The 13,046-nt window shown below is 38.8% G+C and overlaps 2 protein-coding genes across 4 annotated transcripts; both read left to right on the top strand.

The window, feature by feature from the left end:
* The first annotated feature begins 694 nt into the window (after positions 1-694).
* LOC133866108 (amine oxidase [copper-containing] zeta, peroxisomal-like) lies at positions 695-7,156 on the top strand. 3 transcript variants are annotated; one of them, XM_062302665.1, is made up of 13 exons: positions 695-1,154; positions 1,792-1,901; positions 2,030-2,335; positions 3,029-3,141; positions 3,248-3,578; positions 3,670-3,885; positions 3,989-4,225; positions 4,514-4,699; positions 5,400-5,540; positions 6,094-6,362; positions 6,558-6,624; positions 6,714-6,795; positions 6,902-7,156. In XM_062302665.1, exons 1-13 carry the CDS (start codon positions 926-928, stop codon positions 6,967-6,969), a joined length of 2,355 nt encoding a protein of 784 aa, XP_062158649.1. In that variant the 5' UTR covers positions 695-925; the 3' UTR covers positions 6,970-7,156. The 3 variants fall into 3 exon arrangements, with proteins under 3 accessions (XP_062158649.1, XP_062158652.1, XP_062158658.1); XM_062302674.1 differs by lacking the exon at positions 695-1,154 and adding an exon at positions 1,410-1,552; XM_062302668.1 differs by lacking the exon at positions 6,558-6,624 and having other exon boundaries at positions 696-1,154.
* Positions 7,157-8,477: 1,321 nt separating this feature from the next.
* On the top strand, positions 8,478-10,940 carry LOC133866126 (uncharacterized). Its single transcript, XM_062302681.1, has one exon. The coding sequence runs from the start codon at positions 8,776-8,778 to the stop codon at positions 10,612-10,614; it is 1,839 nt and encodes a 612-aa protein (XP_062158665.1). The 5' UTR covers positions 8,478-8,775; the 3' UTR covers positions 10,615-10,940.
* The last annotated feature ends 2,106 nt before the right edge of the window (positions 10,941-13,046 follow it).

A 13,046-nucleotide genomic window follows, 5' to 3' on the forward strand; every position in this document is an offset into this window, starting at 1 on the left:
TTTTGTTTAATTTTTTTTTTTAAAAAAATGTTAATGTAATATAAATGTGAAAATAATTTTGAGTATTTTGAATTTTAAGTTGTTTATTAATATTTTTATTTATAAAAATAAAAAACAAAAGTGAGAAAAAAAAATAATTTTTAATCACTCTTTGACTTTAGGTCTTTATGGAATCCCTCACTGAGTACCAAATTTGTCCTTCTAAATTCGTACAAATTGTCCTAAATTTTGAAGGAGTCCGTAAAAGAAATTAAATACACAATTTTAAAGAAGCCACTGCACCCCGACTGCTCAAAGCACCAAATTTAGTAGAATTCAGACAAAAAAAAAATAAAAAAATTAAAAGATATCCTTAGTCGTGGTCATAACTCACTCTTAATTTTTGTTTGTTCGTTGTTTTCTTTGGTAGAAATGGAATATTTGTAATTTAAATAGACTATTAAACAAATTGATAAAAATATGTACGGAATTGGATGAAATTTCAAGCCACAATTAATGTGATAAGGGACCAAAATTCAAAGAATGTATACATAAAAGTACTTATATATATTTTTTTTTTATTTTTTAAAATTAAAATTAAATAAAGAAACCAGGGAAAACTCCCCCCCTCCCCCAAAAGTAGAAGCGAAAGCGTGAAGCCCCACTTCTTCGTTATTGACGTCTTTGTTATAAATAGAACCTCAACAGCAATCAGCGCAACTCACCTAAGCACCTACGCAAAGAAAAAACAGAGACATTTCCATTTTCACTTCCATTATTGTTCGTTTTCTTCTTTTCTTTCCGGGAAAGCGAGAGGGAAAGAGCGAGAAAGTGAGAAGCGAGAGGGGAAAGAAAACGTTGGGGTCTCTCGGCATTGCTGTATGTCAGTGGAGTATTACAGTGACAATTACTACGGTGGATACGGTGAGCTCGCCAACCCTTTACAATGGCCACAACTCAGGAAAAAACGACGCCTTGTTGCGCTCCCACTGTCACCAAATCATTGCCACCTCAAACTCCTCCTACTGCTCTGCTTGGAAAGCCCTCCGGCGATTGGGCCGTTGCCGGGTCCGACCCGTCGGAGGATCCGGCCCTCAAGAGGTCGTCCGTGGCGACCATGATCCGCTCCTTTGATACCATCACTGACCCTCCTACAAACACTGCTTCCACCAAAGGTTAAAAAGATATACAAAATAAAAGCATATTTTTGCCTTTTTGTTTTGAATTTTATTTTTAGGACTGTTTAACTTATCTCGGTTTTGAACAGTGGTTTTCTTAAACATGTGTTTGGTTGCTGAGAAAACATGGACTCTGGAGGTTTTTTTTTTTTTTTTTTTTTTTTTTTTTTTTTTTTTTTTTTTTTTAAAGTAGTTGTTTTGGGTTCCAGGATCAAACTAAAGTAAGCAAAGTGGGGTCAAATGGGTGGACTTTTTGGCCTTCTCGGGTCCCAAGTAATTACAACTCCGACACTCAAAACATTTATAATTCCCTTTCCTTCTCTTCGTTTTCTCGGCAACCAAACACTAAAATAATATGATTTAGTGTCTGAGGTGTTCAATCTAATGGTTTTGAGGTTGTTAATCTCATCCTCAATGTCCTTTCTTTATTTGCTTGTATATTTTAAAATTTTAAGGTTGTCAAATATATTATGGATGCGGAATTGACTTGGGTGCCTTTTTCTGCTTCCAATTGCTGAAAGTTCCAAATTTGATTGCTACCCACAAAAACGCTTGTCTTGTTAGGTATATGAAAGGTTGGGTAGCATTACTTTCACTTATGTTGCTCATGAATCTTGCTTGTTTGATTGCATAGGTGTCCCAATCATGGTGAGGGCTCAAACCAGCCACCCTTTGGACCCTTTATCTGCTGCCGAAATCTCTGTGGCAGTGGCAACTGTCAGGGCAGCTGGAGCAACCCCTGAGGTTAATTGCATTATTATTTTGTTTAACCTGAATTATGCTTGAGATCATGAAATAATCAGAGTTCATTTTACATGTTTTTCAGTTCTAATATCTGCTTGAATAAGTGATACTGTTTCTTGAACTTTTAGGTGAGGGATAGCATGCGCTTTATTGAAGTAACTTTGGTGGAACCAGATAAGAGCGTTGTTGCTTTGGCAGATGCATATTTCTTCCCTCCTTTCCAGCCATCATTACTTCCCAAAACAAAAGGCGGACCTGTAATTCCTAGTAAGCTTCCTCCAAGGCAAGCAAGACTAGTCGTGTATAACAAAAAGTCGAATGAGACAAGCATATGGATCGTTGAACTATCAGAAGTTCATGCAGCAACTCGAGGTGGTCACCATAGGGGCAAAGCTATCTCATCCAAAGTTGTTCCGGATGTTCAGCCTCCCATGGTATATTGTTCTATTATTGTTTTCTTTGAACTTAAGCTGAAAATTTGCTACTTGATGATAATACCAGTTGCAATGCATTTTATTAGTACCTATAATTTAAATAGCTCCACTAGAATTTGATTGGTATTTGAAGTTAGATCAATCATCTTGACTAGGCGAGTGAAGAAATTTGAAGCTTTCATCCAAGCGTAAATCTCATTTGAAAATTAATATCTACCATCAGAGAATGCCTTCATCGTAGTATTAAAACTGTGTGCTATATATATTTAATTGATTTGGTTGGAATTTTAGCAGGGCTCTCGTGTGAATCTACAAGAAGAAATGTTCTATCTTGAAATATAAGCTATTATGCGTTTTGACATGATTGTGATTTCAAGAGAGAGGGTTTGGAATAGGTTTTTGGAAAAGCATGCTATAATGTAGACTGCCTTATTTTTATCCATTCTTAAGGAAGTTACCCAAACTCTTCAGCAACCTTCCTATCATAACCTTTTGCTTGCTTCTGATTTTATGATTTTGTAAATAAATGGTTTTATGACTGATGATTGGCTTGTCTCTTACAACATTTCTTTGATCGCATGCTTTAACTTCTCATACCCGGCTCCACTAAGTATCATCCTAATTCCATTTTAATCAATTCTATACGTGTTAGTCCAATGTCAACATTCTTCTTATTTGATTCTACCATTACAGGATGCTGTGGAATATGCTGAATGTGAAGCTGTTGTCAAGGACTTTCCTCCATTTAGGGAGGCCATGAAGAGAAGGGGTATCGAGGATATGGATCTTGTGATGGTCGATCCCTGGTTAGTTACTGCATTGAGATTATTTTTCATGGATTTTATGGGAAAATATGTTTTAAGTCTCATTTTAACTCATTTTAACTCTCCAGTGTGCTAACTCTTTTTACAGGTGTGCTGGATATCACAGTGATGTTGATGCTCCTAGCCGCAGACTTGCTAAACCACTTATCTTCTGTAGAACTGAGAGTGACTGCCCTTTGGAAAACGGTTATGCTCGTCCAGTTGAAGGAATCCATGTACTTGTTGATATGCAAAATATGGTGGTTATTGAGTTTGAAGACCGTAAACTTATTCCCTTACCACCTGCTGACCCATTGAGAAATTACACTCCTGGAGAAACACGTGGAGGTGTTGATCGAAGTGATGTGAAACCTTTACAAATCATTCAGCCTGAGGGTCCAAGTTTTCGTGTTAATGGCCACTTTGTTCAATGGCAGAAGGTGCTAGCTTGTTTGCAGAACTACATTATTGATTAGTCTAAGTTCAACAAGTTGTATTTGTTGTTATTTTATTTTCATTTCTGGTTGGCAGTGGAATTTTCGTATTGGTTTCACTCCAAGGGAGGGTTTGGTAATTTATTCTGTTGCATATATTGACGGTAGTAGAGGTCGGAGACCTGTAGCACACAGATTAAGTTTTGTTGAGATGGTGGTCCCTTATGGAGATCCGAATGAACCACATTACAGGAAGAATGCATTTGATGCAGGGGAAGATGGGCTTGGAAAAAATGCACATTCACTTAAGAAGGTCAGGATGCTTTTTTTTGCCCTTTTCTTTTCAGGGTTGTTTACAACTTTCACTTTCTTTTGGTTTAAAAGTGATTCTGTATGACATAATTTTACCATTGCAGGGTTGTGATTGTTTAGGGTATATCAAGTACTTTGATGCACACTTTACAAATTTCAATGGGGGCGTTGAAACAACTGAGAATTGTGTTTGCTTGCACGAAGAGGATCATGGGATTCTGTGGAAACATCAAGATTGGAGATCAGGTTTAGCAGAAGTTCGACGGTCTAGAAGGCTGACAGTGTCTTTTATATGCACTGTGGCTAACTATGAGTATGGATTCTTCTGGCATTTTTATCAGGCAAGTTAGTCAACCTTGATCTGGTTGTGAATCCCATTTGATTGTATTGCATTGTCATGTTAAAATGCAGCAGTTGCTCTTTCAAATTGTAAAACAGTCATCTGAGGGCCGTATTGGGGCTCCGTACCTTCACATGGCAACATTTGGTTGTCTACTTATGTTCTTATTTGTTTTGAGTTGCTTGCTATAGTGTGCTGCCCCATTTTATTTTTTATTCTTTAATTTGCTTTTTAGTTGGCTGAAGCAAGCCACTCAAGATAAATTCTCGCTTCATTTCTTTTGTTATAGGATGGAAAGATTGAAGCTGAGGTTAAACTCACTGGAATACTTAGCTTAGGAGCACTGCAACCAGGGGAAACCCGAAAATATGGTACAACTATTGCTCCTGGCTTATATGCTCCTGTCCATCAACACTTTTTTGTAGCTCGTATGGACATGGCAGTTGATTGCAAGCCTGGTGAAACATTTAATCAGGTAAGTTTGTGTTTAGGTTCTTTCTTCTGTATACCTGATTATATTGTTATATCACAGGCAGGCAGTTTATAGCTAACCATCTTGTCTTTTTATATTTCATTATTTAAGAGCTATTAAATTTTTTGACACACTTCGCAGGCCTAGTCATCTTCGAACTTGGATGACATTCTGATGGATAGTATATAATGTCATGCTACCTATGGTACTACCCTGGGTTATGTGGCATAAGAGCATTGCACTAGTGTGTGTTGAATCCCACATTGGACATGTACTAGGTTGATCTGTGCTATATAAGCGATTCTAGAGAGCCTGTTGTGCTTACTTTTTGAAGTATTACATAGGTGTGGCTAATGCATCTCTAAATCGTTACAAATGATATTTAAAGTCAAACCTTGTAATGGTATGTGACTCGGGGCGCTGCTGTGCAATATGAGTTCCCCTGAGTGTGGGAGCTTGTGATTGCTTGGATCATGTAGTGAGAACATTCTGCAGACATATTTTGAGTCCAACACTGGATGTGAACTAAGTCGATTTAGCTATTTAAATGAATATGGAGAGCATAATTATGATTAGTTCTTTTGGGTTATTGCACAGATGTGGCCAACACTTTTCTGATGATTGTCAAATTTGTGGCTAACAAAATCATTGTCAAATTTGTCCCCATTATGATTAATAGATCTGGACTGTCTTTCTCTTTTAGGTTGTTGAGGTGAATGTTAAAGTTGAAGAACCGGGAAAGAATAATGTCCATAACAATGCTTTCTATGCTGAAGAGGAACTTCTGAGATCTGAATTGGAAGCAATACGTGATTGTAATCCTTTATCTGCTCGCCATTGGATTGTAAGATTCCTTAAGTTTAATGTCATAACTTGTCCAAAACCTCTCTCATTTCGTTTTTGCTTTAGTATTTTGGATGACAACTGATGTTGGTTCTCAAGATTGTGTTTTTAGTTGTCACTTCGATTCATTATAGGTAGGGAACTCAGTGTAGCCTATATATAATCTTCATCTGCTTTTTTTGAAACTTTTTACCTGTAATTTACTGTTCCAGTCTTATGTTTTAGGATTGTATTTTCTTTTTACGATTCCTTGCTCATATCTTATGATTATTGATTTATTCTAAAAAGCACTATTGTTCGCATATGTCGATTAATTCTTTTTCTTCTGTCATTCTTGCTTTGGACTTGTTAAGAGAGATTTGGGAATGTAGTCATGTGTGAGGGTAGTTCTGCAAATGTTAGTGGTAGGTTTGATAACTTGTTTGGTGTTTTGCTGTTCAATTCGGTTTTCTTTGTTGAGGAGTTGCTTACGTTTGTAGAGATGCCTACACTTTATCATTTATTGAGTTCTAGTCCTTAGTTAATTACTTTAATGATTTCATTCTCTAATTTAGGTTAGAAACACAAGAAACGTCAACCGGACTGGACAGCTAACAGGATACAAACTTGTACCTGGTTCAAATTGTTTACCATTAGCTGGTTCTGAGGCAAAATTTCTAAGGAGAGCCGCTTTCTTAAAGCATAATCTTTGGGTCACACCGTATGCACGTGGTGAAATGCATCCTGGGGGAGAGTTTCCTAATCAAAATCCACGTGTTGGGGAAGGATTGGCTACTTGGGTTAAGCAAAATCGATCACTGGAAGAAGCTGACATAGTTCTCTGGTTAGTTCTCTTCTATTTTATCAACGAGATATATTTATAACACGTGAATGTGTGTGTTTGTCTGCGTGCATGCGTGAATTTATTTGCAAAAAGCTCTGTTCTATGTGAATGCAATCTAGGTATCTATTTATGTGAGTATCATGTAAATTTGATCATGACTTTTACTTAGCTAATTATAATACATTGAACATATAGTCTTGGACTTGGTACGAGTGCACGTTTCGATGATTTTTGTATAGTTGAGCCAAATCTAGTGGTGAAGGTATCTAGACATCGCTTGGTAAATGATCTTGTTCTTATGCATGTAATTCTTCACATGCTGAATTTGATTGTGTTGTCAAATAATTACAGGTATGTATTTGGAGTCACACACATTCCTCGGCTGGAAGACTGGCCTGTTATGCCGGTGGATCGCATTGGTTTTACGCTCATGGTATTCCACTCATATGTGTCTAAGATTTCTTTCTTCTTTGTCTGTGCATACATCAGAATTGATAAGAAGACATAATGTGGTTCCTTTTTGCTGTTTGTTTATGCAGCCACATGGGTTCTTCAATTGCTCGCCAGCAGTGGATGTCCCTCCGAGTGTAAGCGATGTGGAAATTAAGGAAAATGGGATAGCAGTAAAGCCTATCCAGAATGGACTTCTAGCTAAGCTTTGAAAGGAATAGTTAGCACGATTCGGTGCTAAACCTTTATATTTGAAATTTGGAAAGAAAGACAACTGCTGTTTAACTGTGTGGAATTGGATGTGTGTCAAATAAATGAGCCGCAGGGCCAACTTGCTGCTGATACGTAACACTTGGTTATGCTTATGCATGTGCTTTGCTAATGCTGATTAGGTTGGATTCATATTAGCAACGTGTTCGGGCCGACTGGATGTTCGGACTGCCTAAGCACCTATCCAAACAGGTGGGATTCGAGTGTTCGCTCATGTGAGTGAATGAACAGCTTCATTCCACTCGATCCCATCCAATTAGGCAATCTAATCTACTTGTTTAAACTACTAAAAAATGGTTATCCTTTCAATAATATGACCTTTTAAAATAGTTCATGTCCGACCAATATTCTTTTTTGTTTTTTTATTATTATTATTATTACTATATCTTGGTCGGGTTGTGTGATGAGAATAATTTTATATTTTCCTGTTTAATTCTTTTTGACTTGTTTTCAAGCTAACTTACAAAATAATCTCGATTTTGAGTCATCTTCTAATTAAACAATACTCCCACCTATCTATAAAACATAAAAATAAATAAATAATACTCCCACCTTGGTAAGATGGTTGTCATCGGCGGACGTTTACAACCGGCTCCCATGTCAGGTCAAAAAGTCATGACATGGGTGTTCTACACGCATGCCCATGTGGGTCACGCAAGCAGGATTCATTCATTCTCATTCTCATTCCTGTGTTGTGGTTAGAGCGTGGAATTCAAACATTAATTTTTTTTTTTTTAAAGAAAAACAAAAAATAAATAAGATGAAAGTAATCTTCAAATTTGCTCGCTCTCCTAACACTTCAACGGCTCTTCATATTTCCATTATTCCATAGTTGGGTAACGGGTTTTAATCTTAATTAAAAGTGCGGGACAGTTTTTTAATTTTATCGTATTTTTCTCCTTAGCAAATTTTCTTCCCTTCTATTATCATTCTGTTTATGATAAATCCACATATTATATTACACTTACCAAAAAGAAAAAGGAATTCAAATTATATTAAGTCCTCCATCCATGCTTTTAGGGTATGTTTGGATTTTCAATTTCAAAAAATGCGATTTAAAAATAATGATCTTAAAATGTACGATTTGAAAAAGTAATTTCAAAAAATTCAATTAAGTATTTGACAAAATTACAATTTGACATTTAAAATCGCACGTGAGACTTTAAAATTTAATGTTTCCAAAAACATATCATATTGTCTGCGATTTGAAAAAATAATTTTTTACATTTTTAAATCACATATTTTTTAAAACATAATATTCAAATAATTTATTTTCTACTATTTAATTTAAAATCAATTTTAAATGCGAAACACTTTCACTCGCTTCTTAAACGTCCTTCCTACTAAACGTCGTAAATAACGGCAATTCCCCGCGTAATTGAGCAGTCTCCTCGATACACTAATCCGCCAGGACTTCCCAACCCCACGCGCTCTCACTGCACGATTTTCCAAGAAAATGCAGGCCTATTAAACGCAGACACAGACATGCGGAGAAAGAAGGAAACGGAGCGAAACGGAAACGAAACGGTCCCACCAACCCAAACCCAAACCCAGACCCAGACCCAGACCTCTGTAACTCAGACGAAAGCCTTCTGACTCGGCGTAGACTCACTGTACCCGTACACAAGAAAAGTCTAACTTGTGCTCTAATTCTTCGCCGATTGATTTGGTGAGTCAGCGTCTGAGTCGCTGAATGGCCTCGGAGGAGAAGCGAATTGCGGACGAACTCTCGTACCCGATTCTATTCGCTGAGCAGTTTCGCTCGGCGGCGGATGACGCCAAGTCGTTCAAGCTGGAGTGCATCGAGGTGGGCAAGTATGTGGAGCGGCTCAAGCAGATGCTTCGGACCCTGGTCCGTTTGGCCACCACGACGCCGTCCCTCTACGAGCGCCCGATTCGGCGAGTGATTGCCGAGGTCTCGAAGAACCTGGAGCGTGCCCTAACCCTAGTCCGCAAGTGCAAGCGCCAGAGCGTCCTCCGCCGCGTCGTAACGATCGTGAGCGCCGCTGATTTCCGCAAAGTCCTCGGCCTTCTGGAGTCGTCCATGGGCGACATGAGGTGGCTCCTCAGCGTCTTCGACTCTGAAAACACCACCGGAATCGTCCTGTCTCTCCCGCCAATCGCGAGCAACGATCCGATAATCGCCTGGGTTTGGTCCTACATCGCTACGCTCCAAATGGCGCAACTCACTGAACGAGTCGAAGCCGCGAACGAACTCGCCTCGCTCGTCAAAGATAACGACAGGAACAAGAAGATAGTCGTGGACGAAGGTGGAGTCCCTCCGTTGCTGAAGCTCCTGAAGGAGGGCGCGTCTCCAGACGCGCAGGTCGCGGCGGCGAGCGCGCTTCACACCCTGGCGGACGAGCTGGACCGAGTGAGGAGCATCGTGAACGAGCTCGGGGTTCAGATTGTAGTGCAGGCCCTCGGGGACTCGCCGGTGAGGGTTCAATCTCAGTTGGCGAGCCTGGTGGCTAGGATGGCCGAGCACGACCCTCTCGCGCAAGAGTGTTTCGCCAGAGAAAACGTGATAAGGCCGCTCGTGACGATCTTGTCGTTCGAGACCTTTGCGGACGATCACAGAGATCAACAACTGGGTAAGCAAAGCATTCATTCCATTGTTCAAATTAACAAGGAGATGGAGAAGAAATCACTAGCTAGACCCAGTAGTAGACAATATTCGAATTCAAATGGGAGTTCGAACTCGAATTACTATTATAGTTATTATTACAATTCCGAGGGGAGTAAGCATAGGAGAGAGAGGGAGAACGAGAGGCCGGAAGTCAAGCTTTGTCTGAAAATTAGTTGTGCTGAGGCTTTGTGGAAGCTTGCGAGAGGGAGTGTGTCGAATAGTAGGACGATAACAGACACGAAAGGGCTGCTATGTTTGGCGAAGTTGGTGGAGAAAGAAGAAGGAGAGTTGCGGTACAATTGCTTGATGACCATAATGGAGATAACGGCTGCAGCCGAATCCAATGCTGACCTGAGACGTGCAGCATTCAGGACTAATTCACCGGCTGCCAAGGCCGTTGTGGATCAGCTCTTGAAGGTGATTAGAGAGTTGGACAGCCAGGTGTTGCAAATCCCGGCCATTAAATCGATGGGTTCATTGGCTAGGACATTTCCTGCCAGAGAGACCCGGGTCATTGGTCAGCTGGTGAGTCAGCTTGGTCATAGGAACCTGGATGTGGCTGCAGAAGCTGCCATTGCGCTGAGCAAGTTTGCTTCTCCTGACAATTTTCTTCGTACGGAGCATTCGAAGACGATAATTGAGTTCAATGGTGTGCCGACTTTGATGAGAATGCTAAGGGGCAATGAACTGACACTGCTGCATGGTTTGATTCTCCTTTGCTACCTTGCATTACATACGAGCAACAGTGAAGCTTTGGAACAAGCTAGGGTGTTGACTGCGCTCGAGGGGGCAGACCATTCTGTGGTGAATCCTGAATTGAGAGAATTGGTGCCCAATGCCATACGCCACCTCAATCTGTATCATGCCGGAGCACTTTCTCAAAGGCATACATTTGTTCCTTGAGTGCCAAATTGGTGAGCAGTGGACCCAATGTTTTTGTGGGGGCATTACTGCACTGTTCAGTACTTGGAACAGGTTGATACTTTTTGATCAGATGAAGAAAAACAAATGTCATAGAAACAAACACAGTAGCTCAATAAGGAAATACATTAGGTCATCAAATTAGATTGTCTTGTGGAAAAGCAGTTATGCACAGTTTAAAGTAGATTGGATGGTTTAGTATGAACAGATATCCGTTGGTGTTGCCTCTGTTTTTTTCTTCTTCTCTAACCCCCCCATATAAATGTATTTTCTTGAAAAAATCCGCAGTAACAGTTATATTTACTCCATAGATGATTCGTGCATTTCATTAATCTGTATAGGGCACTGATGAGGGCTGTGAATTGTTTTTCACTGACTGCTTTCTTGAATTGTGTCTCCCTAAAACATGATATGTTATCCTGATGCATTAGAATTATTATTGTCGCAAGTAAACTGATAGGTTTTCAGAATTTTCAAGCAACCATCCCCCAAAGGGTGCATCTTCACATTTTGGAGCTGTGTTGATCCTGTTGAAGCAGAGATTTATCTCATTTGTTGTCTATATCATCCATGTTTGCGGGGTTTTTTTTTTTTTTTCCAGTTTTGACCGTCAGGGACGGGTTCTCTCTATTAGCATAAAATCAGCATTTAAGAATTGGTGATTTTGATCGGCAAGGACTCAAAGAATTAGAAATGTGTCCAGCATCTTGGATTGTCAGAGGTATGGTTGCATACAGTTATTCTAATTAATTTGAAATTCCTAAAAGTGCTGAAGGTCCAATTTAAAATGTTAGAGATATATTGGCTACAGTTGGTAGTTACATTTATTTTACTATGGTTAATTTGGTTGTGAAAATGTTCAGGCATGTAACTGAGACAGAATCTTGATTTATCCTTCTGTCAAGTTCATTTAGATTGTATTCCTCCAATAGGGATTATTATGTGAGGATCTTGAGACAGGAAAAAGTTACAGTGCTACAACTGTTCTAGTAAATACAGGTACTTCTTCCAACTATGACTTTTACCCCTGTGAATTGGTGCGGGATCCTTGGTACAAATTGCAACAGGAGATATATGAAATGATACAGTGGTAGTAGTATTAAAAGTCCTATCCATTGAGACGATCAATTTCACCAAACTTCATCATAGATTCTTAGCTACAGCTTCATTTGCCTAAGACCAACCACCTCTCTGTTTAATTTTCCATAGCAAAGTTAACTCTTTGAATGCTTCTACTCCATCTACTCTAGAGAAAAAGCAATCACTTGGATCCTGTAGTTGTCATCATAAGCTTCCCAACTTTCAATTCAGATTTTAGCAGGCTATGGGGGGGAGGATTCTAGCCACTCCTAGTAGAGGCCCCTAGTCTTAAGGAAAGAAATTATTCTCCATATCTCCTCACTACGCCTTTGTTTTTTGAAAATTAGTTAATTCAATTTATAGCGATTCTGTTCTAAAGCACCCCACAGAAATATTGGGAAAACATATTTCATCTCTTGGATTGCGCTTCGTGTTCACATCTTAAATAGTAAATTGATTGGGAGTCTTCCTACTAACCATAATGATTGTTTGTTGTTATCTTTCTGGGCTTATTTTGTGAGTTGATGCCATCAACTGCGAAGTCTGTAAACTTGGCGATGGCATACAACCGGCTCCTGTCCAAGGGATTTACGTAAGCCACAGCCCACAGCCGTTCTCAGAGAAATTTCATCAAATGAGATTGCTAAGGAGAATTAGTCGCTGCAACTTACCATTGATTCTATTTATCATATTTTTATTACTACCACTATGGCCCGTAAATGGACCTCTTTCCCAATAAATGCTAGATGTGATAAGGTTATATGATCTAAAGTTTGACATGGATAATGTTAAGAAATAATGCATAACTGTCTTGTTATCGATTGGTAACGCAATTTTCCAATAGAAAAATGCTATAAACTCTTCCTTACTCTAGAAGGCAGGGGTACTTCGAGCATCATGAAAGTTCAGTCACTTATCTATCCATGCTTTGGACAGAACTCAAGGTGACAATCATCACACCATATCAAATGTTATCTCCTCATGAATTTCCTTTTGGAATTAATATACACTTCTTTCGTAAGAACATTAGCAACAGTTTTTCTAAAATAATCCATTTTCTAAATGTAGAGAAGACTCTTAAAATAAAAAATAAAAATAAAAATAAAAATTAAAAAAACCTCTTAACATATTCTCTTGATTTTTCCTTAAACCAAGGGAATCAAGAGTGCTATCCTAAATCTAGGGCAGCACTTTTACTTTAATATTATTTTAATAGAAAAAGAATTTATCTACTCTCTTTTCTAGCATTTATTTAAAAGAATATTCAAATGGTATAGAGAAAGACTAAGGAAAACTATTGTAAAGTTTATTGAATAGGAGAGCAAATAAATAGT

This window comes from Alnus glutinosa, chromosome 1 (assembly GCF_958979055.1).
Source record: "Alnus glutinosa chromosome 1, dhAlnGlut1.1, whole genome shotgun sequence".
NCBI classification, from domain to species: domain Eukaryota; kingdom Viridiplantae; phylum Streptophyta; class Magnoliopsida; order Fagales; family Betulaceae; genus Alnus; species Alnus glutinosa.

Bases quoted from the DNA above. Each gene is read 5' to 3' on its own strand.
- LOC133866108 (XM_062302665.1), top strand. From the start codon at position 926: ATGGCCACAACTCAGGAAAAAACGACGCCTTGTTGCGCTCCCACTGTC. The intron at 3,142-3,247 runs GTTAGTTACTGC...CTCTTTTTACAG, and splicing joins CTTGTGATGGTCGATCCCTG to GTGTGCTGGATATCACAGTG. The intron at 3,579-3,669 runs GTGCTAGCTTGT...TCTGGTTGGCAG, and splicing joins ACTTTGTTCAATGGCAGAAG to TGGAATTTTCGTATTGGTTT.
- LOC133866126 (XM_062302681.1), top strand. From the start codon at position 8,776: ATGGCCTCGGAGGAGAAGCGAATTGCGGACGAACTCTCGTACCCGATT.